This window comes from Gymnogyps californianus, chromosome Z (assembly GCF_018139145.2).
Source record: "Gymnogyps californianus isolate 813 chromosome Z, ASM1813914v2, whole genome shotgun sequence".
Taxonomy (NCBI): Eukaryota; Metazoa; Chordata; class Aves; order Accipitriformes; family Cathartidae; genus Gymnogyps; species Gymnogyps californianus.
The window spans coordinates 69,818,190-69,839,978 of record NC_059500.1 but is presented as its reverse complement, the minus strand read 5'-3'; the positions used below and the strand labels follow the sequence as shown (position 1 = coordinate 69,839,978).

At 40.1% G+C, this 21,789-nt stretch overlaps 1 protein-coding gene across 1 annotated transcript; it reads right to left on the bottom strand.

Annotated features, from left to right (window-relative positions):
- Window positions 1-1,507: 1,507 nt before the first annotated feature.
- C9 (complement C9) lies at window positions 1,508-20,279 on the bottom strand. Its single transcript, XM_050913508.1, has 11 exons — window positions 20,197-20,279; window positions 16,762-16,879; window positions 15,938-16,085; window positions 14,397-14,544; window positions 12,580-12,718; window positions 11,166-11,384; window positions 8,505-8,745; window positions 6,984-7,112; window positions 3,645-3,823; window positions 2,497-2,725; window positions 1,508-1,668 (listed from the first exon to the last, which is right to left on the bottom strand). Exons 1-11 carry the CDS (start codon window positions 20,277-20,279, stop codon window positions 1,508-1,510), a joined length of 1,794 nt encoding a protein of 597 aa, XP_050769465.1.
- Window positions 20,280-21,789: the final 1,510 nt, after the last annotated feature.

Sequence of the window (21,789 nt, the reverse complement as noted above, 5' to 3'; positions counted from 1 at the left end):
ACATAAGGCCAACTTCACTGGATCAAGCAAAGGCTAACTTGATACCTGGTTTTTAACAAGAGGGCAATAGCACCGACATAGGGAATGTCCAAGAGTAGACAAACACATAGAAATACTTCCCCAGAATACTTTCCCATCCTGCCAAAATTGATGTTTCAGAGTCTTCCTGAGCGAGCATGATTATCTACATGTTTGAGAACCTTCCATTAGTTTGTGTTGAGGTTTTTAAAATGCATATTTACTTTTGGTATGCCCACTGTGTGAAGGACCAGTCTTCAGTCTGTTTTGAATCTGCTGCTTGCTAGTTATATTTAACTTCCCTATTTCTTAACTTGTCTCCCTCATATTACTCTCGATTTTCCAGTTCTGTATCATATTCTTCTCTCAATTTTCTCTCTTCCACCTGTGGAATAACTTGTGGAATAACTTATGGAATAAGTAGCTTTGATAGCCTGGAGATGCGGTGTGGTAGGAAGCAGTTTGTAATTCCCTGATGTAGGGCCAGATGGCCCATGAGTGCTGTCATGTCTTGCTGGCCATGGTTTTTTCAGGGTGCTTCACAAGTAGAATATTAGATGTAGCCGAATGCTACGGAAGCTGAGAGAGAGCAGGCATAGAAGAAACCATCTGATACATATTTTTGGTGCAGGTAGAGGTCATGTTGCAAGACTTACCATCAGGGTGTTTCAGTGGGAAAACATTCAAAATCCTTTCCCTATCTTGCCACCTCTTTTCTTCTTGGGGCCTCCCAGAAGAGAAGGAACTTATGGTAACATGTTAAGCATAAAACCCAAACACTTCCTCCTGGGCCTGAAAACTCTTACTGTCACATCCAAGTGGCATGCAAGCTTCTTGTTCTCAGCAGGTGAAGAAAGTTGAGACCACTGTGCCGTTTTATGGACCAGAGCATCCCTCCTTGAAGTCCTGCTTTTTTTTTTGTTTTGCTTTGCAGTATTATATTAAAAATAAATAAACCTGACAAAACCATGTAGCTAGACATTTTCTTGAACTATTTTTTTCCAAGCTAAATGTTTCAAGACTGCTATAACAGTAGCTTTGTTGGATTTAAGCATTCTATTTATCAAGTAAGTGAATTCAGACTCCCAAACTGTCTTTATATTTTGTTTCTGGAAAACATGTCTCTTTCCCTCTCCCTAAGACATAAGTTTTTTGATGGAGAGTCTGGTGATGAAATCTGGATTTTAAGAGCTGGATTTTTAGTCTGTTCGTATCCAGCATTCCATTTTAGTCTTGAGTTCGGTGATATAACATTACTTGTCAAGTCACTCAAATTCAAATCTAACCATTCACGAATTCGAGCTACTAGGTGGCTGTTTTTAAAAGCTGTATCAAGTCACAGATTTAAATGAAACATGTAAGTGGACTTAGCCATCACTTCTTCAGCTGTGTCACTGAAATGCCCCAAATATTGGCTGACCATTTATTCTGAACAGTAATAACACATTAGTACTTAGAGAGGCTGCTTACCTGTTTTTGAGCAGCATAACTATTTGGCATCTCCACAGGGCCGTTTTTCAATGCTTTCTCCCTGGCATGGTCTGCCATCAGGTTCTGGTGTAGGATTATTACACTGGCGAGTTCGAGTGCTTTCTCCATTGATGCAGGTGGACCAGGCACTCCAACAGCTCCAGCCTCCATCAGTGATGACTGGTATTAAGACACCATACTAGGATTAGTCCAGAATCTCTCTGTCTTCTGTGCAGTGACAGAAAGATTAATTAGAGCTTTTTACTTGGCACTTTTGAGGGTGGACAAGGTAGACCATGATTCAATTCTTACGTTTTCAGTTAGGGTGACTCTGCAGATCATTGCAGCCTCCGGCATACAACCCACCACACAGATTTGGCTTTTCAAAATGTCCTGGTCAGTGGCACTGCTTAAGAGCCTAGGGGTTTCAACATTTTCGTCACCCTAGTAAGCTGCCTGAATATCAAATTCTAAGGCACCTATGCTTTAAAAACTTGGCCACAGAGAATGAATTTACTGCACAATAAATTTTTTACATCATCAGTTGCGGAACTGCATTCATCTCCCTCTTACCCTTTGTGGACCAGTCTAATATTAAGCTAGCATGATAATTATGAAATGTGATCATGTGTTAGCAAACACAGTGCTTTTGCAGGAAACTGAAGACAAAATAGCTTGTTACGTGGTGAGATTGCTTTTGCTTGAAATCAGTTTACCATTAATGCACTATGCTTCAATAATACACCTGTTTACTTAAATGAACGTGGAGTATCATTCCAAGACACACCAATGTATGTGGGACAATGAACTCTAATTTAGAATGCCCTCTTTATAGAAAGAACCCAGTAAGTTACACTAACTTCCACATCATATACCCATGAGATTTGACAGCAGTAGGTATAAGGGAGTACTAGGACATCCCTCTGTCCTTATAAAGGCTCATTTTGTCAGGATATTGTTCACTATAACAAATATGGTCATTTTAGTATGTCTGGAGTATTTACTAACCTTTAATTAATGTAGATTTGGGAATCTGACAAGCAATTCCCTTAAAGTAGCTTGAGCACATGCAGGTACAGGCCCCATCTACCAGCACAAGGGTGCCTCCATTTTTGCAGGGCTCACATTTGCACACACTGTATTCGGTAATGTAGTCTTCAATTGCTCTTTCCAAATTTTGTTTCTTTAAATATGCGTTTCTTATCTTAACTGGAACAAGTGTATGTATTGGAGAAGGCTGTAGAAGAAAAAAGCCCATGCATAACAGACTTTTCTGAAGTTCTGAATCCTTTTGATATACCCATCATTAGAGTAAGCATCTGAAGAAACTGTCAAGATTGTGGCAGTGTGCTCCGCCCACCCCGTATGGTTAAGCCATAACCACCAGTGGCGGTTGTGATGCCTGCATCCAGTTTACTCTGGACTTCGGGGGACGGATGGCAACATGGTAGCCAAGGGCTGTCTGGAATGGTGACCCAGACGTCTTGCTGGTATGCAAATATGACTGTAAGTCAATCATCTTTATAAATAGTGGACAGCCCAGGGCCTGTGGAGCTCTCCTGCATGGCAGCGGGCTGCACGCCAGGATCTCTCCTTCAGTAGGGATGCCTCTCAGGGTTACTTCTCGAGGCTGAGAGATTCCTTGCCACAACAGATTCTTGGTAAGTGATTAATAGCATGATAAACTTTGAAATCTTAGCTAAGTGATATAACGGATTGATTGCACATATGTAATCCTTTAGACGTAAACCATTCACCAAGTCTGGGACTAGGAGTGGATCCAGCCACACCTAGATGCCCCTCTGAGAATGAGTTTAGAAAGCAAGGGGGTCCTTTCTGAACCTCATGACTCAACGGGAGGGTCTCCCTGCCAGTTTTGTCTGACCCTGTCCTCTATGCAGTAAATAATGAAGTGTACCTTGCCATGGAATCTTGTTAAACCACTGTTGCATTTGCCATTGAGCTTTGTTAACTCACTGTTTTATATCAATAAAGTACATTTTTGCTTCTCTCTTATGAGTGAAGTGCATGACTCCATCCGCGACAAAGATGAAGAAAATACCTGATAGTTCATGATAAACTTGAAGTCTTGCCTCCATCTTAGAACAAAAGCTTTCGAACTGTGAGAGCCACAGCTTTGAAGAAGTTGTACTTACCCGTTGCTGTATCACTACTGGAGCATCAACCAAAGACTTAGCCCACTGTATGTAATCCTCTACATCAACCATTTTGGATCCTCGCAGTAACATTTCTTTTATTTTAACTGAAAAGTCAATCTTTCCTCCATCAACTAAGGAAATTACATCATCAATGACAGCATCATCCTTAAGTTCTGCTGCAGAAAGAAAGAAGAGAGGATGAAGAAGAAACTTTAATGCCCAAAGAAAGTTTAATGCCCATGCATCTTGAAAAACAGTTGTCCTTTTAGTGCAACCAGTCCATCTCTATAAAATAACCATAGAGAGAACTCTTCTCTCACTGGTTGTGGTGGAATTCAATCTTTCTTTGCTTATACCTCTTATGTGGGAGGAAATCTTCTATTTCGTAATTAAATTAGAAAACCCTATATCTGAAAGGAAAAGAAGGGCTAGGGCAAAATGAGAAACATGATGGAGATCATCATAGCCATTTGATAACAAGCCAAAGATAATATGAGTAATGCTACTGTGTCACCTGAGCTGAACCAGAAAAGGGCAGAAATTAGAATAGTAGGAGCTTTTGCTTCATAACTAAAACACAGGAACAGAGCACTGAAAATAATTGCCTCTTCTGTGCTCAGTAGTAAATCTCCTTGCCTTTCACAATTTTTAGGTCATGTGATAAAAGACTCATGTCCAGACACACAAAGGAGCAGAGAGGAACAATGACAGGCAGGGGTACACAAGTAGCCTAATCAGAGAAAGGGAGCCCCTGCCTTGACTCCTTCCAGGCCTGTCCCAGCAGAGCCATTAGCCCTGTGGGATGGGGCTGAGGATGAGTAAACAGCAAGGTGAGTCAATGGAAAGGGTCTCTGGATGCAAAGAAGGGCATTTTGGGATTGCACAAACTTAAATAGTTAGAGTATATTTAGGGGAGTGCCACTGAAGAGATAAGGGGGGATCAACGTGGCTTTGGGAGGAACAAGCATGGAAAAATACAGGGATAAAGGCAAAAAAGGGGACTGATTGCATATAGAAAGGTGACTGATCAGTGAACTTGTCTGCCGTGCACTGTCCTTGATCTTTGCAGTCTGTCCTGGCTTACCATTAAATTCCATTTCTGTTCTCCTGGATGAGGGGACTCTGTTGTGCGTGCATGCATGTGTATGGAGATCTGTGTGCCAGCAACTAGAGTTGGACAATGGCTGATAGGGACCAGGTGTTTGTGGTGCCAATAACTGGAGCGAGTGAGGATATGTGTGTCAGTGTGTGTTGACTAGCAAATATCATGCCAGACTAGCAGGTGAATAGGGTAAGTGGCTTGGGAGCCAAGTATCAAAGTGGCTGTTAGTCTGGCCTAGATATGTGCATGTCTCTAGAGTGAGACAACTGGAGGAACTGGCTACTGGAGTGACCAGGGGTTCTAGGCCAAATACTGGAGAGACCCTAAGGTCCTGGGGTTGACTGAGACCTGTTTGCATGTGAGTATGTGTGTGTGTAAGGAAACTGGAGATAAGAGGATCCAAGGGCCAATTGCTGGGTAGACTGAACACCTAAGGCCAGTTACTGGAGACATCCATAGTGTGTCTGGGGGTGTGTGTGTTGGTGTGCATCAGGTGGTCTGTACTAGCCATGGGAGTGGAGCTGTGGGCCTTGGGGTGTTGTATTTCCATGTGCCAGTAACAGAGGAGACTAAGGATCCAGTTGTTGGTTCAGTTGAATGTCTAAGGTCAGCCAGTGGAGGGATTTGTATTGACTATATATGTATATTGAGGAGGGGCTGAAATACCTGAGGGTTGCTGCCTGGGGAGAACACCTGCTCTAGATGACCGTGCTTGAGCAGGGGAGTTGGACAAGATGGCCTCCAGAGGACCCTTCCAACCTCAACCATTCTGTGATATTTCCCACTAACAGACTTTCATCCTGATCAGATGGAGAGGACAACAGGATGAAGCCATTGGTGCTGTTTCTGTTTGCCCGAGTGCTGTGCTTTTGTCTATATTGATTTGTGTGGCCAGCAGTGTGTGTATGTACGTATGTGTTATTGTATCGGGTTTGCATGGCAAGGTTTTGGTAGCGGGGGGGCCACAGGGGTGGCTTCTGTGAGAAGCTGCTAGAAGCTTCCCCTATGTCTGATAAAGTCAGTGCCAGCCGGCTCCAAGTCGGACCCACTGCTGGCCAAGGCTGAGCCCATCAGTGACAGTGGTAGCACCTCTGGGATAACATATTTAAGAAAGGGAAAAGAAGTTGCGGGAGCAGCAATTGCAGCTGGAGAGAGGAGTGAGAATATGTGAGAGAGAGAACTCTGCAGACACCAAGGTCAGTTAAAAAGGAGGGGGAGGGGGAGGAGGTGCTCCAGGCGCCGGAGCAGAGATTCCCCTGCAGCCCATGGAGGTCCACGGTGGAGCAGATATCCACCTGCAGCCCACAGAGGACCCCACACCAGAGCAGGTGGATGCCTGAAGGAGGCTGTGACCCTGTGGGAAGCCCGTGCTGGAGCAGGCTCCTGGCAGGACCTGTGGAGAAAGGAGCCCATGCTGGAGCAGGTTTTCTGGCAGGGCTTGTGACCCCGCGGGGGACCCACACTGGAGCAGTCTGTTCCTGAAGGACTGCACCCCGTGGAAGGAACCCACACTGGAGCAGTTCATGAAGAACTGTAGCCCGTGGGAAGGACTCACATTGGAGAAGCTCATGGAGGGCTGACCCCTGTGGAAGGGACCCCACACTGGAGCAGGGGAAGGGTGTGAGGAGTCCTCCCCCTGAGGAGGAAGGAGCGGCAGAAACAACGTGTGATGAACTGACCCAAACCCCCATTCCCCATCCCCCTGCACCGCTGGGGGGGAGGAAGTAGAAAATTCGGGAGTAAAGTTAAGCCCAGGAAGAAGGGAGGGGTGGGGGGGAAGATGTTTTTTAAGATTTGGTTTTATTTCTCATTATCTTACTCTGATTCGACTAGTAATAAATTGATTTTTTCCCCAAGTCGAGTCTCTTTTGCCCGTGAGGGTAATTGCTGAGTGATCTCCCTGTCCTTATCTCGACCCATGAGCCTTTTGTTATATTTTCTCTCCCCTGTCCAGCTGAGGAGGGGAGTGATAGAGCAGCTTTGGTGGGCACCTGGCATCCAGCCGGGGTCAACCCACCACAGTTATATAAGTGTGTTTGTGTGTGTGCCTACTGGGAACACATGCTCAGCCTGGGTTGACCTGGGAGCATGGAAGTATGGCAGCCTCACCTTTACTGGTCTACTGGATTTGTCCTTTCCCTAACAGCAGTAACTATATTTATTATAAAAGGGGAAGCAATTGGTATAATCTTTCCTTAAGCAAAAGATATAATGTAAAATAAGGATATACTTACAGTTGTCCTTCACATTAATCTTTTCACATTTACCACCATCAATATTAACATTGGCATGTAAGTCTTTATATGCAATATTGGCATCTAGGTGGTAGCCGAGGCATCTTTTCACATCTTCTACAGTGATACCTGGAAGTGGAAATAATTAGGTGATTAGAGGGATTGAATGACCATAAATAATATGGTATTATTATTCTTGGAGAATAAATTTCAGGGCTACTGGAAATGTTTATGGCTTTCTTCTTCCCATTTATCTTCTGCTTTTTCCTCTTCCATGAAATGAATGCGAGGATTATTGTATTTGAAGTGCCTGCTGAGAGGCAGGTGAGATCTACAGTAATTAGAAAAATACCAAAACCCTCCAAAAACTGATTTCTGTTTTCCTTGATCTAGCTGAAAGCAGATGCCCTCTAGGGACCACTCTTTCCATATGCTCTATTGGAATTTTGTCTTTCTCAGCTGCTTATAATTTGTTCTTTTTATGTGCTAAATTATTCAATCCTCCCAGTCTCTCTCTCCCAACCTCAAACATGTTTCTCCACTCCTTTTCCCCATAAAGTTAATTAAGGCCACTAATCCCTTACAAGTACTCTATTGCTGTAAGTTCTAATCCTCCTTTATCCGCTACTGCCTCCAACACCTCCTTTCTATTTATTAAACTCAAACATATTGTCTGGAACTTCACTTTTTTGTTCAGAAAGAATTTTGCTTAAGATTGGTACTTAAAAAAAAATCCAGCACCACAATGTCCAGGTGCTGAACAGAGTAATAGTGGGATATGTGAGTGACATCTTTGCCCCATGTCCCTTTGCATAGTCTGAACATCTGATAGTAATATTGTTGGTGGTGCTGCATGCAGCAGGTACTTATTTTCTAATCTCCCAAATCAGCATGAGAATTGCCTTTTCTAACTTCATTCCAGAGCGATCACTTTAATCCATCACAAAACCACATATATCTGAACTGCACATGAGGGAGGATTAAACTGGTACTTTCCTATCTTAACCAAGGCAAGGAAAATTCCAGTGTGAATGTTAAAGTCTATAAAACCAGTTTCAACACACTCAAGTGCACCATGTGATTTCTAGGAAGTTCTTCAATTTATTTATTTTTTGCCACCACCATACTCTTAAGAGTGATTGTACCACAAGAAGGTACTAACTAGCAAGTTGGATTTAAGGTTTAGGCAGATTTTCTAGGCATTGGGGATCTCTTGTGAATCATGTCACACCAATTAGTATTGCTAATGTTTTGAAGAGGTTTGTTTAAGATTTTTTTTTCCTCAGTTACAGACTTAAAATACAGACTTCAAATAATTCTGGAAGTTACAAAGACTGACTCTCATCTCTGTTGAACTCATGTAATTCTGTAATGTCACTGATGTGCCACAAGCAGCACACACTGAACTGTGCTGTTCTCAGTAGTGCTCCATATACACATATCTATCCTCATACATCTTTCTGCATGACTGGAGACTTGGTGATAATCTGCATACCATAGCAAGGCCAACAGAATGCATACCTATTCGAGACATAGCATAATTATCCAGCACATACACAAGTTCATATTTTCCTCCTACAGTTCCAGAGACCGCATAGTGTGTTCCATAATCTTCTAGGAATTTGAAATATTCCCCCTTATCATATTCAGCAGGCAGAAAGTTTAGATCATCAAGGAAACTATCTGTGAGACGGACATCACGACTCCTCATTTGGAATCTTCCCAGCTGAATCTTTCCTTTTACATGCAGAAAGGTTTGGTTCTGAATGCAGGGAGAAGAAAGCAGATGAGAGTGCCATTCTGGTATGCAACACAGCACGAAAATCTGTTGTATTTTACTTACAAAGAAACTGCAGCACTTCTAAACATGGCATTCAATCTAGCGTTTTGGAACAGGGACAAACTTGTTTAATTCAAATTAAAAGTTCTCCAATTTAAACTGAGGAAGCAGCGAGAGATTTAGATCATTTCAGTTCTTCCAGTTTTGCAGAACTCTTCCCTTACTAATTTCAGTAAGCCCTTTGTGATCTATTTGACAAGGTCTTCTCTTTAAGTACAGTATCTACCGAAAGTGCCTTTCTGACTTTCATAACAATGAAAAGTAATTCCATGTGGCTTGCTAGATAACAGAAGCTGCCCACTGAGGGCAGCTGGAGTTTTGTCTTTGTTTATAGTCAGAGCAGAACCAAGTTCCCTCTTTTTTTGGATCACTTCTCTGTTATTCTCAGACTGTCAGAAGGAAAGGCACAGCTCCAATTAAAAACAAAAAACCAAAATAACATCATAAAAAGAAAATTAATCAGGAAAAAATCCCTTTGAGGCATTTGACCCATACATACATTCCAACGCTAGGTTTAGTGAGCGATATTTTCATAAATTACACTGCAGATGGTTTTATATCATAATCTAAAGTGGGAGCTAGCTGCTGCCTGTAACACATGACATCTTGTGAAATAGTTGCACTTAAGACTCTAAGCAAACACATGCCTTCCAAACCCCGTTATTATGTGCAGTACTTATGTGATTCCCTTAACAGTAGTGCCTAATAGGAGGTACGTAAAAGGGATTTAGCAACTGACCATCACATTACCTGGCACCATTTAAAGGATCTTAAACTGCAGACTCAGATGCTGCTTAGGACTAGCAGAAATCTTCAGGCATCTAAATCTCTGTGAGGAAATTTTTGTAGGTGCAAATATTCCTGCCGTCCAGCATGCACAAAATCCCTTACTCTTTTGGTGTCCCCGGGCTGCTCCTGGCTTTAACTTGCAGGTGAGCCCTGGAGGATTCTCGACCAGGAACTGTCACTCCACATGAGTTTACGGTGATAGACCTCTGCTGGTGACAGATCATGACTCATTTTCTGAACTGATCGCTGAGCAAGAATTTGAGGCCAGAACTCCAATCACAAGCCACTAGACTATGAGCAGCCTGTAATATACCCTAAGTTACAGAACTTGATCTTTTGCTTCTGTGGCAATGAATGCTTTGAGATTTAAACAGTCCGTTTCCATCCCAAGAAAACTCATACCAATACAAAGTCAGTGCTGTATGTCAGCTTCTCTTTATGGTACAGACCTTTCTCTTCAGCATTATTTTAATTAATCAGTTATAAAAGTTGTCTTAGTTTTCCCTTATATCCATTTGATCTCCAGAGCTCTGAAGGGGTCGTAGACAACAAGGCTGACAAGAAACTTGAAAGATTGAATTAGTTGAGGCAGATCTATTCTTCCTTGCATGTGGTGCATTCCAGCACTATGGAGTTGATATACCTTGTACATGATGGGATGTTGCGATCACAGATTTTGGTGTATGTGGTGGGAAAGGGTATATGACCTGGTCAGTTAATTCCACGAGCACCCAGCTGCTGGATTAGGCCACAGTGTCTAGCACGTCTAGTATCACTTTTTATGCTCTCTCTCTCTTTGATCTCACTAGATGCTAAGGCTACTTCTTTACTAGTAAATAAAATGGGATAGGGCCTTTCCTCTGTCTCAAAAGGCAGGTAGATATATCTATCTAATCCCAAAATAGGCTTGCTTTCTCCAGACTGCCTACTGGGAACATTCCCTTCAAACATGCTGCAGGGGACCACAGGATGGGCATTGCTTATGAGAGCATGAGCTTTGGTCTGGTACAGACCAAAATCATGGCAGTGTGCTAGTAAAACTACAGATTATCGTGTGACAGTGCTAATGCCTGTGCCTCTTAGCCCAGGCTAGTTTATTAGTACACACATACCTGAATGGCTGAGATCTGACCTTTCAGTTATTATTCTACATGTCTATTTTGTGTTTACCTAGTGTAGGCCTACTCAGTGGCAACTTTTATCCCAGGACTTGACCTAATTTGCCCACACTGCACTAGATCAGAGCTGCTCTCTAATCAAGAGGAGATCAGAGATCTTTGGTCCTTTCTAACATCAAGCCCCTGTTGAAGGTGAGGGTGGTTGCTAGTCAAGGGTAAACGGTGGGAAAATGAGGCTACGTTTGGTTACCCTTTGGCCACGTCTGAAATCTTAACCCTAGTATTGCCAGTATTTCATTTTTGTGAATAAATGACAGAAAAGCAGCAGACAAGTAGAATACTTGGAAAGATTAATATTGCATTATTCTAACACTGTTTAGATTTTACTGTTTGTTAAAATAGTTACATTAAACCCTTTAGCTTGATTAAACTTACCCTTTCTGTGGAGCTTTTCAGGATAGAACTTAAACTTGAATTCTTGCTATAGTGATACTTGTAATTTCCTTCTGAACCATTTTTGTTACTTCCTTCAGTAGGTGTGTATTTCAGAGACAGGTCAATATTAAAGTGTTTTTGTTTTTCTATGTAAACCTCTCGTAACATTTTTACACGATCATGGTAGAACACAGATGTGAAGGTTTTGTCTGCTTTTGTCTTAGAAAAGATAATGAAAAGGTTGTATGAGAAAACAAAACAGGCAGTAATAGAAAAATGTACTTAGCACTTTAAAGTTGTATGTTTTACGTAGCTTAGCAATACATTTTCTTACAGCTCTTTTTTCTTTTAAAAGAAAACAAATGGAAATACCACCCACTCCCCAAACCACCTCATCTGGATCAGCTCAGTGGTTCAAAACTAAAGAGAAAACTGCAGTGACAATATTTCAGCAAGTGTTAAATCTCAGCATGTAACACTGTCAAAGTAATTTATGTGTCAATGGTTCCTTTACATGTAAGGAGTAGTACTCTCCAGCTCCTAGAATGCAGACAAGATTTGCTAATAGGTCCTGACATCTGAAATGAATAAAAATTATGATTTTGCTTTCTGTTCTTATAGCAGACAAGAGCTAATTCAGAATACCTATTTCAGTGTTGTTTATTTTTGTATACCTTAGCAGAACATAGAGTTTTAGTAACTGAAAATGCTTATGCATCAAAATCAAATATGAGCAATGATCTCTGGGTCAGATTTACTCATTTTGGGCAGGATCTGGTTTAAATTGTCATTGTTCTACGAAGTTCCTACTTACAGTGATAGGCCAAGCATTTGGTAAGCAAAATACTGCTTTGATTTCCGAAATGCATCTGACTTGATGTTTCTAAGATCATCAACATTTTTGGTGTTCAAACCTCACTGGAAGTCATTGTCTGAATCTCAAAAGCCTATTAGATTTTTTTTCAGTGGGACAGAGAAAGTCATCACTGATTAGAAAACCCAAGCAGGACCAGAGTATCATAATATTATTCCTGCCTTTTTGTCAGTGTCTTTTGTGTGTCCTTGAACAAGTAGCTTGATTGCTGCTCTACCCAGTGAAAGTTAGGTATCATATTCCTTTCTGTACATCTCCTGTTCATCTCATCCGCTCATACTGTAAATATTCCAGAAAGATAATTTCATTTACGAGGCACAGGTTCAGCAATGAATATATGGAAATTTATCTGGTGCAACTGAGCTTAACTGCTAAAGCAAATGATAACATAACCTGTTTCCTTCTGGACTTTATCAAAAGCTTGATGCTAAAAAGCTGCTGCTGCCTGACTCAAGAGATATGCCGAGTCTTCCAAGAAGATGTCAGGATTCATCATTCAGTTAAACACATCCTAATTTGCCCAAAAGGACTTAGACTTACATCATAAGTGAGAACACCCACGTTCCATGGCTTGCGGTAGTATGTCCGCGTGTTTCCATCACGCACTCTTTCACAAAGACCATTGAAAAAGTCATTGTCAAATGGGCTGGCCATTGGCTGCATCCCTAAAACATTGATTCTACAAGGGAAATACAGGAGAGGTTACACTTCAGAAAAGGAGGTGTCAGTACCTATAGCCTGTAGACGATGGTATTATGACTGGAAAAATCAGATTCTGTAAGAGGTGGACACTATAGCTGTGGAACTGAATCTTGCTTCATCCACAGCAGCTTGCCTCATCTCTTGTGGTCCTCTCATCTGTGTAATGGAGATAATGATACATCTTTTGTAAAGCACTTTAAGGGCCATGTATGAGAAATAGACAAATAAAAGATAGATATTAAACATCAAACACAGTGAGAACCTTAGGAATAAAAGGAGGTAAAAAACATTTCTTCTTGACCAATGTATTTGTGAGGAAGCATTCCTTATAGGTTTGAAAGGGACATCTCAACAGCTACTTTTAACCTGTTTTTTTCATAACTTATATTAGTTTGTTTGCTGGTAGGAACTTTGGTATCAAGTGTGTACAAAGTCCATCAAATCTGTAGAAGGAATATACAGCTACTCCTAGCATTGTCTTTTCTCCCAGGGTGTGACCTGGTGGAGTAATAGAATTTGCTGGAGCGGAGGAGAGGAAATCTGAACCACTACAAATCCAGAGAAGCGGGCCTATCGGCTGTATAGCTCTATGCATCTACGAACCAATGCACAAGAGATACTTCCAAAAATAACTGCTCCTTGGAGGATTCTATATTGTTTTTTTGCCTTTCTATGTCTGTTTCATAGATTTGAATCTTTTCAGTATTTCCAGTATTTATGTGTGATACATGTCCATCTAACTATCTGAGTGTAGAAAGTGGTTATCAATTCATGAAAGTCACCAGCATCACTACTGCACATCTATACAACGTTTTCTCATGGAAGATATTAGTAATGGATTATAATAGGAATCACAAAGAAGCTACTTCTAAAAATGCCTACGTACCTGGCTTACTTCCCCATGCTACAGGGGCAGCATTTTTGCTCTTGTGCAGTAATACTATTACCAAAATTAAATGAAAAGGATGCATGCTTTTCATTTAAACACAAGGTGGTGCTGTAGTATACTTTTATTTTCATTTGTTTCAGTTTGGATAGCTACCTTCTAACTCGATTTGTAGATAAACAATGTCACACTTTCTTTTTGTTTGAAAAGAAAGAAATCCAGTAGAGTATGAGAATAAAAAGACTAATTTTCAACTTAGATTAATGAGGAAAACTCCTGTAAACAATGAAGATCTAGGAAGTGGAGAATGCAATACTGGAAAAAAGCTGCAGGCAGAGTGTTGTTGCAGTAAGTCATCCCATTGTATAAATAATCAAGATACATTTTCTCCTTTTTAGACATGCATGTTAATAAAGTAATTGGGAATGACTGATTCGTTACGAAATATCACTTGAAACATCTATATATCTATAAGCTTTACATTTAAATAGTAGGTATCGTAGGTATATTCATATAACTTCTATTACATGTGTATAACAATGATTGATTTTCACTGTCTGTATAAATATTTTATCCTCCTCAAGTATAGAAAATAAAACAGTAGTTAGGTGTTCTTCCAAAAGCTACGTAGCATTTCTGAATACAAATACGAAAACGATTCAGATTCCACTTTTGGGAATGTCACTGTGCCCCAGGGTTTTCAGCTGGCTTTGGAGACAGTCCTAGACTCTTCACGAGGCCCAATACTACTTTTTCTTTCATTACATACCCTTGCCCTGCGGTCCTGCCAACTTCAGACACATCAATATCATGGTTACGGCACGGTGATCGTGGGTCGGATTCACAGTTATCTTCATCAGAAAAGTCTCCACAGTCATTATCTACATTACACACAAGTCGTCGCTTTATACATCGACCTAATCAAAGAATAAAACGTTGAATGAATGCTTTTTTTCCCTCCAAGATGGACTTTAAATGACACCCCCAGCTACACTTTATTGAGATCTTCCTGTTTGTATATTTCTATTATTGTCATGAGGAATTCAAGTCCCACACCCTGCCTCCTTCAAATGAAAAAAAACCCCATACTACTATATTTACTTATGAGTTTACTAAGACAGCTAAGAAAAGTAAGTGACAGGAGAACTGCTGTCATTTGCAGAAAGTTGTTACTTCCTGTGATTGTTTCTATATTAATCTTTGATTATTAGTGTTGGGTTTTTTTTAACATTTGTATTAAGAGAATAGAGGAAAATATTGATTCAAGATAAACAAAGAATTATTTCTAAGTTGTTTAAACTGTTGCTATTTGGACTATATTATTTGGACACTATAGTGTCCAAAACTATAGTGATTTGTGTTCTAAAGCAACAGTGAAATAGTAACTCTCCTGAGGTTGCATATCACAGGTTCTACAAAGACTGATTTTTTTCTACAGGATTTAAAGATTTGGGGTAAATTTAGCCCTAGCATAATAAAACAACACTTGTTGATATCAACTGCCTCATCTGTAAGTGCCACACAATAGCTGTGAACTAGTAGTTAAACACATACTTTCTAATTTTTCTTTCTCTATGTGCACTTCACAGTATTTGAGATAAAGACAATACTGACAATGGCTTGGGACTCAAAATGCACTTACCATCTTTCCTTTTCTGTTTTAACTAGTTTTATTACCATTAAATTTTCCTATTTTATTTTGATTTATGATGAATCTTGAACATTACATTTATTCATATGCCATGCATGTATCACTTTACAAATTTACATCTTACTTTGGATCTAGAGGCATTCTGGTCTCCAGCTAGCATCTATCATACCACTTCAGTCAGTAAACCTCCCTATCCATTTTGTTAAAATTCCTTCAGTCCTAGTTTTTCCCAGTGATTTTTTTGTAAAACATAGTGATTCTGTAGCAGGTGGAGCAGTTATGCTAGAAGAAAGGACACTTATAGTATGGTCAGCTTTTAACCATGGAGTAGAAATTACAGGAGAAGAATTTAAACTAGATGTAAATTATAATGGGAGATGAGAGGAACATACCCCCTTCTCAAGCATTGTTCATGCTGTGGTTGTGGCTTTGTGGCTTTGCAACCCACCTGTCTACACACTGGGGACTCTCTTTAAACCCTAGCAATAAGGCACTGTTTCTGGAAATCATCCCCAACTAGAAAAGCACTGAAGCATATCTCTCTTTTTGTGTATGTATTTTGTCTTCGATGGAAACTGATTTGACTTCTTCACAGAACTAAGTAAACATTGTTTCCTGAGTTATTGCGTAACTCACTATGGCACGAAAACAAAACCTACCAGAATTGCATTGAAAGTCAGTACCACAGTCTGGTTCTGGTTCTTCAGGACAGACTTGGCTGGTTTTACAGCTTTGTGTGTCTCCTAAGGTCTCCAGGCATGGTGTTCCACCAAACTGTCCAAATCTTTCAATACGTCTAGAGCGAAACTTGAAGGATAAATAACACTATTAACATTGCTTAGAGAGAAAGAGAACTACCAGAACTGAAGGATTTCCAGCTGAACTTAGAACTTTTCAAAATGAAGCATCATTGGTGAAATTTTTGGTTGAAAATCCATATGCACAGCTCATGGTGTAAAAAAAGTGTACAGGAACATTGAATTAATAATAATGTCTTAGCAAGTACATAGAGATGCTTATTTTTCACTATTTAGTGTATTTCACTGTTTTCGTTATTTTTAATCCAGGGGGAAATACATCATATATATTTTGTATGCTTTCAAGTCTTTCATTTTTTTTGAAGTCTCGTAAGAAGAACTCCCCTAAGAAAATAAAAATCTGCTTTTGAAAAAACTTGCTTTTTATTTAAAAAGGGAAACTGTATTGAAATGTAATGTTCTTAATAGAAACATCTACATGGCCAAAATAGATTATTTCTATCCATAAAACATTTTGAATGAGAATGCTTGACCAATTTTGTACATCTGGATGTAGTCCTTCTCTTACTCTTATGGCTTCAGATCTGAAATTATTATGGGTGTCATCAAATTGTAAACATACAATATTAAGAGTTGCAATCTGATATTTTCCCATAACCAAAAGGCAGACAGATAATGTCCCTTTGGTTGTGGTTTTGGAACAAAGACTTCCAACTATAGCTTACCCTTTGATACGTGCATGGGTCGCAGGGCCCCCAGGTGCTCCAGCTGCTCAGCTTACAATCTATTGGAGATGGAGCATTCAGTTCTCTTGTGCCCCTGTGGAAAGCTTTTTCTGAAGAGCTGTCAAACAAAACATTCCAGTACAGTCCTGGGCAGTACACTAAAATCACACGCAAGTTTGTATTTAAGCCATAGACCAATATTTTGGAAGCACCTTCAAGCTGTTTTCTACTTCAATTCCATAGCAGTACTTGGTACTTAGATGTATAAACAGCTGCCTAATCTTAAATTCTTTGGTGGTTTAAAATTACATTAAAAAAAAACTTTGTAGACTTAATAAGCCAGCTCTTTCTCCCTTTTTTAGATCTTCATGTGTACTCATGCTCTTCTGGTGGGTCATGTTATTGAAGAGAATCAAACAATAATACACAGAGAACATCTGCAGTTCCCCTATTCAAGCAGTGGCTGTGTTCCCCATACTTAAAAGCTGAAGACAAAGGCATAGCAGCACATCTGAAATAGACGTAGCACTTCAGTATGTCTTTGTGATTTTTTAGCTTATTAACTTTAATGGGGTTGCCCTTAAGCCTAGATAAAAGTTTAAATGCTTTCCTGAGTTGAAAGAAGGCTCATAAATAAAGGGATTATTTGCTAATAGTCTAATATATAGTTGGAAAAAACAGGCAAGTGTTTAGCTATCTAAGTATTCTTCACCTTGCCAAGTTGAATACTTTGCCAGTTACATCTGTGTTTTCTAGAGTGACTCTTCATTTTGGTGCCCAGTTTTAAATACGATGAAACTCCTGGCTCTCAGAAAGTGATAGGCCATCACTTTACAGAAACCAAGTTTCTTTAAAGCACCCACAGTTAGACATTAAAAACTGGTGCACTGTAGGATGAGTTGTTAATTTTAAAACCCAATGCCAATAGTTTACTGGTGACCTTATCTTCGCAGGTAACAATTCTGGAAAACACAGGAATGGAGGAGCATTGAAGTCTAACTTGCCTGGTTTGCTCTCTGTAATTTATTCCACTTTGGCCTTACATGCTGCGTATTCATCCACTGCAGAACAATTTTCTCTCTACACCTCTCCAGGTTAATGCTATAGCCTCTGCTTTACAATGGGACCTTCTTTGCTGAGCCCAGCTGGTTGGCAGATCTGCAGCTCCTGTAGTGTAATGTATGGGCTTTCATTGCAGGCAGGGCCTTGCCCTCCACTCTTTGACCCCCTTCCCTTGTACAAATATGTCAGGAGTCCAAACAAATGTAACCTGATTCCACAAGATTGAGAAATCTGCAGTTTGGGCAAGGAAGATATACCAGTTGGTTCAGCTTTCTGGCGCCATTTATTTTATGTTCAGGTTACATCCGTGGTAGGTTGTTATTGAGACGCTAAATCGACCTGTGTCTCTTTCCAGCTATTGAATCTTAAACAGCTCAGGGATCACAGCGTTGTTGTGCAACCTTTTATACACTCAGCTGACCCTGACTGGCTCTGATGCCTCAGACTTTCCGCTGTCACACACCAGCAGTAAACACGCACCACAGCTGCTGCTGGAAGTATCGGTATCATGCACTCCCACTGTCTTGCCTGCTGCTCCTAAACAACTCTCTTCCCAGAATTCTCCTGACCTCAAGCTAGGGCCTGCGCTAAATGGATCCTTGGCTGAGGATTTTGCTTTTAACAGGTGGGATTCTGAAAAAAAGGAAACAGCAAAAAGCACAAATATGCCCAATATCTATGGGCAGCAGAAATGAGATAAAGAATTAAGAATTCTCTCCATACAACAGGAACCTCCCAAACTCTTAGCTGGTAGGGAAGTGTGAAGCTTTGCTGTGTGCCTGGCACCAGGAATTGGGGTACCTGATAGAGGATGCATATCCAACCTTTTGAAGAGTCCATTTTACACAGAGTTCCCTTTCACTAATTCTCTGGCGGACTCTGAGCACCTAAATTAATAACCAACTGGTTGGCAGCTGAAAGTGCTGGGAACTTGGGAGATGGCACTGAATACCTGCCTTGTTCTTACACTTCTCCCTAAGCATCCTTTAACGATCACTATCATCAGGAACAGGGTAATGGATCAGCTCTCTCTTTGCTCTGACCCAGAAAGACTGTGATTAGATTCATCATGGTACTTTTAATCTAAGCCTTTTCTTCTACTTTCATATGCCCACTTAGGGGCCAGCTTTCTTTCTCCAGTGCTGTTAAGGTTTAGAGACTCCAAAACATTCTGCAAGGTGTGTGTATTTCAAAAATTGACTAAGCATGCATGCTTACATACATCACAATGATACTTCAGCCTGGGAACTGATACAGAGTTTTGAAATTATAATTCCACTTGAAGTTGTGCTGCAGTCACACTTCCTCTGTGTTATATCAAGGTTTATAACTCAAAAATAAGAAAGAAAAAGAAAGTATACAGCATCTCTTAGAAACTTCTACAGAAAAGGCTAAGTCCTAGAAGGTAGCTATATGGAAGATGGAGGCACCGTGCAGAAGTTGCTTCAGGGGAAATATCATCTGAATATAAAAAAACCCCTTTACTATGAGAACAATTAAACATTTGAATAGGTTACCCAGGGAAATGGTAGAATGTCCCTCACTGGGAATATTCAAGACTGTTTGACAGGACCCCTGGATAACCTAATCTAAGGCCCTGCTTTGAATAGAACATTGTACAAGATCGCCAGAGGTCCCTAGACCTAGACTTTTCATTGTATTCAAGTGATAATAGCAGCAGCCACCCTCAGGCCTAGACACCTGTGCAAGAGGCAATACTTGATTCTTCAGATAGTATTCACATCATCACAAAATGCTTAACAGACTGCAATTTAAGTCTTAAATCAGATGGATCCCGATTTGTTCTTAACGTACATATATCTACTATGAGACTCACATTCTTTCACCACTTAGCACTCACCATTCTCATAAATGACATAGACTAGGCAGCTCTATTTCTGGTAGTGTAGCTCTTCAGTTTTCACATGATATTTTTGTAGGGACTAAGCCTTTAGTTCTCCTTCTAGTGATACTTACAGTGAAAAAACAAAGGCTATGTTTCTAAAGAATTAGAAATAGGCAGTCTAGGAGACTTTAAAAAGGAATAGTAGTACTGTCAGCATAAAATTGTGCTTCTTCAGAAAGAAACAGATTGAGATTTGATTATATTTTCACACTTAGCATGCAACAGAAAACAGTTGCCTGCAAGGACATGGCTTCAACTGCTATCAGCCACCTTTATTGTGCCACATACATCCAAAATAAATGAATAAACCATTTCTATTTGACTCCTTGAAATACAGCAAGAAGTAGTTTCCTTTTTCATTGGATATCTGAGCAAGCTACCATTAGAAATGTCTGCATTGGAGGTTTATGCTCTGTGTTTCAGAAACAAAACCGTATAGACATCTGCAGAAAACCAGGGACACTTACCTTCTGCTTTCCCCCCAAAGTGAGGCAGCCACCTCTAAATTGCATAGTATGGATACAAACTGCAGGACATGCATGCTTCTCATTTTGTAGCTGAATAGACAAGAATTGCCATGACTGAATTTATAATTTCTTTATTTGTTCCTTTTGTTATTTATTACCAAAAGAACAAACAAAAAGCAGTGCTTACTGAAGAATGCCACTTACTGGCCAAAACTGCCTTACGGTAAGTGCTCTAAAGTCCACTTTTCAGAAAATTCCACTTTTTCCTGCATGGAGACTGGGAAATAGCGTAAATAGTTTCAAGATTAAAAACAAGCCATTTTTGTTTACTAGTACCTTTTAAATATGAGAAAGGCATTTTCTATTTAATTAGAGAACAGTTAACTGCCTAGTAAAAAGCTGTCATAGCAGCGACTCATGTAAGGAATAAGCAGTTCCTAAAGCAGAGCTATTTACAAGAGCAAGTTCAGCATCTAACATCTTTGGAATCCTTATTTGAAGTATTGGAGGAATAAAGTCCCAAGATTCCTTTTTTTCTCCCAGCCAATATAAAAAGAACACCACACAATTTTTTGTTGTTTTGAAGGAGCCTAAAACGCTTCTAGCTTTCACTCTGTCACCAAAACCCACACCACAAGCTAGCTCTTTAGAAGGGCATTCCTATTCAGTAGTTTGCTGTAATCCAGATTTAAGGCATCATGTGTTGGACACAGTCACAAGACAGAAGTACTCATAAGTAACCTGCTGTTTAGTAGTTAAGAATTAAATATCTGGATGCAAGCTTAAAATAATCATCTAGTATAAGGATATTCCAAATTACCATGGGTAAGTAAAAAAATTTGATTTTTTCTGTCCCCCCCCTTTTTGTGGCAGGGAGAGAGGAGAGTGTGGAATAGGGCAGGTAATTTTTTTCCCTATTAAATCCTTAATTTGGGGTAATTTCATTTAAAGGAACTTAAACCTGATGCAGCCTCAGTCCAGCTTGATAAGTCCAGTTGTTTAGGTCCTGCTAACCAGCTCTTAATGATCATCCTGACAGCTATTTCAAAAGTCCAGCATAGTAGGACTGTTAATTTTAGCTTGACCAGCAAATGGTCATTTAGATGCTTAACTCAAATGCTGGTAAACATATTCCTTCACTCAAGCACCAAGACAGTCAATTGGGTTTTTTTGTTCTAATGCTGTCTTTAAGTACTATATTACATGTTGCCATGCAGCCAAAAAAAGTAAAAAACCCCAAACAAACAGTGATTCTCTGTGAAGCACCCTAAGACCTATATTGCAAGGTGGATACCAACTCCCTTTCAATGAGTTGTTTTCAATCCCTTGACCATACGAATCAAACGGTATTAAAAGTAAGCAAGCAAGCACCCATTCTATTTATCCAGTGATAAATAAGCCTGACAGTTACAGGTCTGTCTCCATTACTAAAGGCTAGTCTAAACCAGTAACTTTCTAATGGATTTATTCTTTTTAGCCATCTGCATTAAAGGAGTTGTAAAATTTGTTCTGAACATGAGCTAAATGTCCTAATTTAGTTTTCCCAGCATCAGTTTAGACCTCCTACAAAGTTGGAAAGTTGAATTAATGAAA

Bases quoted from the DNA above. Each gene is read 5' to 3' on its own strand.
- C9 (XM_050913508.1), bottom strand. From the start codon at position 20,279: ATGAGAAGCATGCATGTCCTGCAGTTTGTATCCATACTATGCAATTTA. The intron at 12,719-14,396 runs GTATGTAATGAA...TTTCCCTTGTAG, and splicing joins GGCAGGACCGCAGGGCAAGG to AATCAATGTTTTAGGGATGC. The intron at 2,726-3,644 runs GTAAGTACAACT...TTTCTTCTACAG, and splicing joins CAGTAGTGATACAGCAACGG to CCTTCTCCAATACATACACT.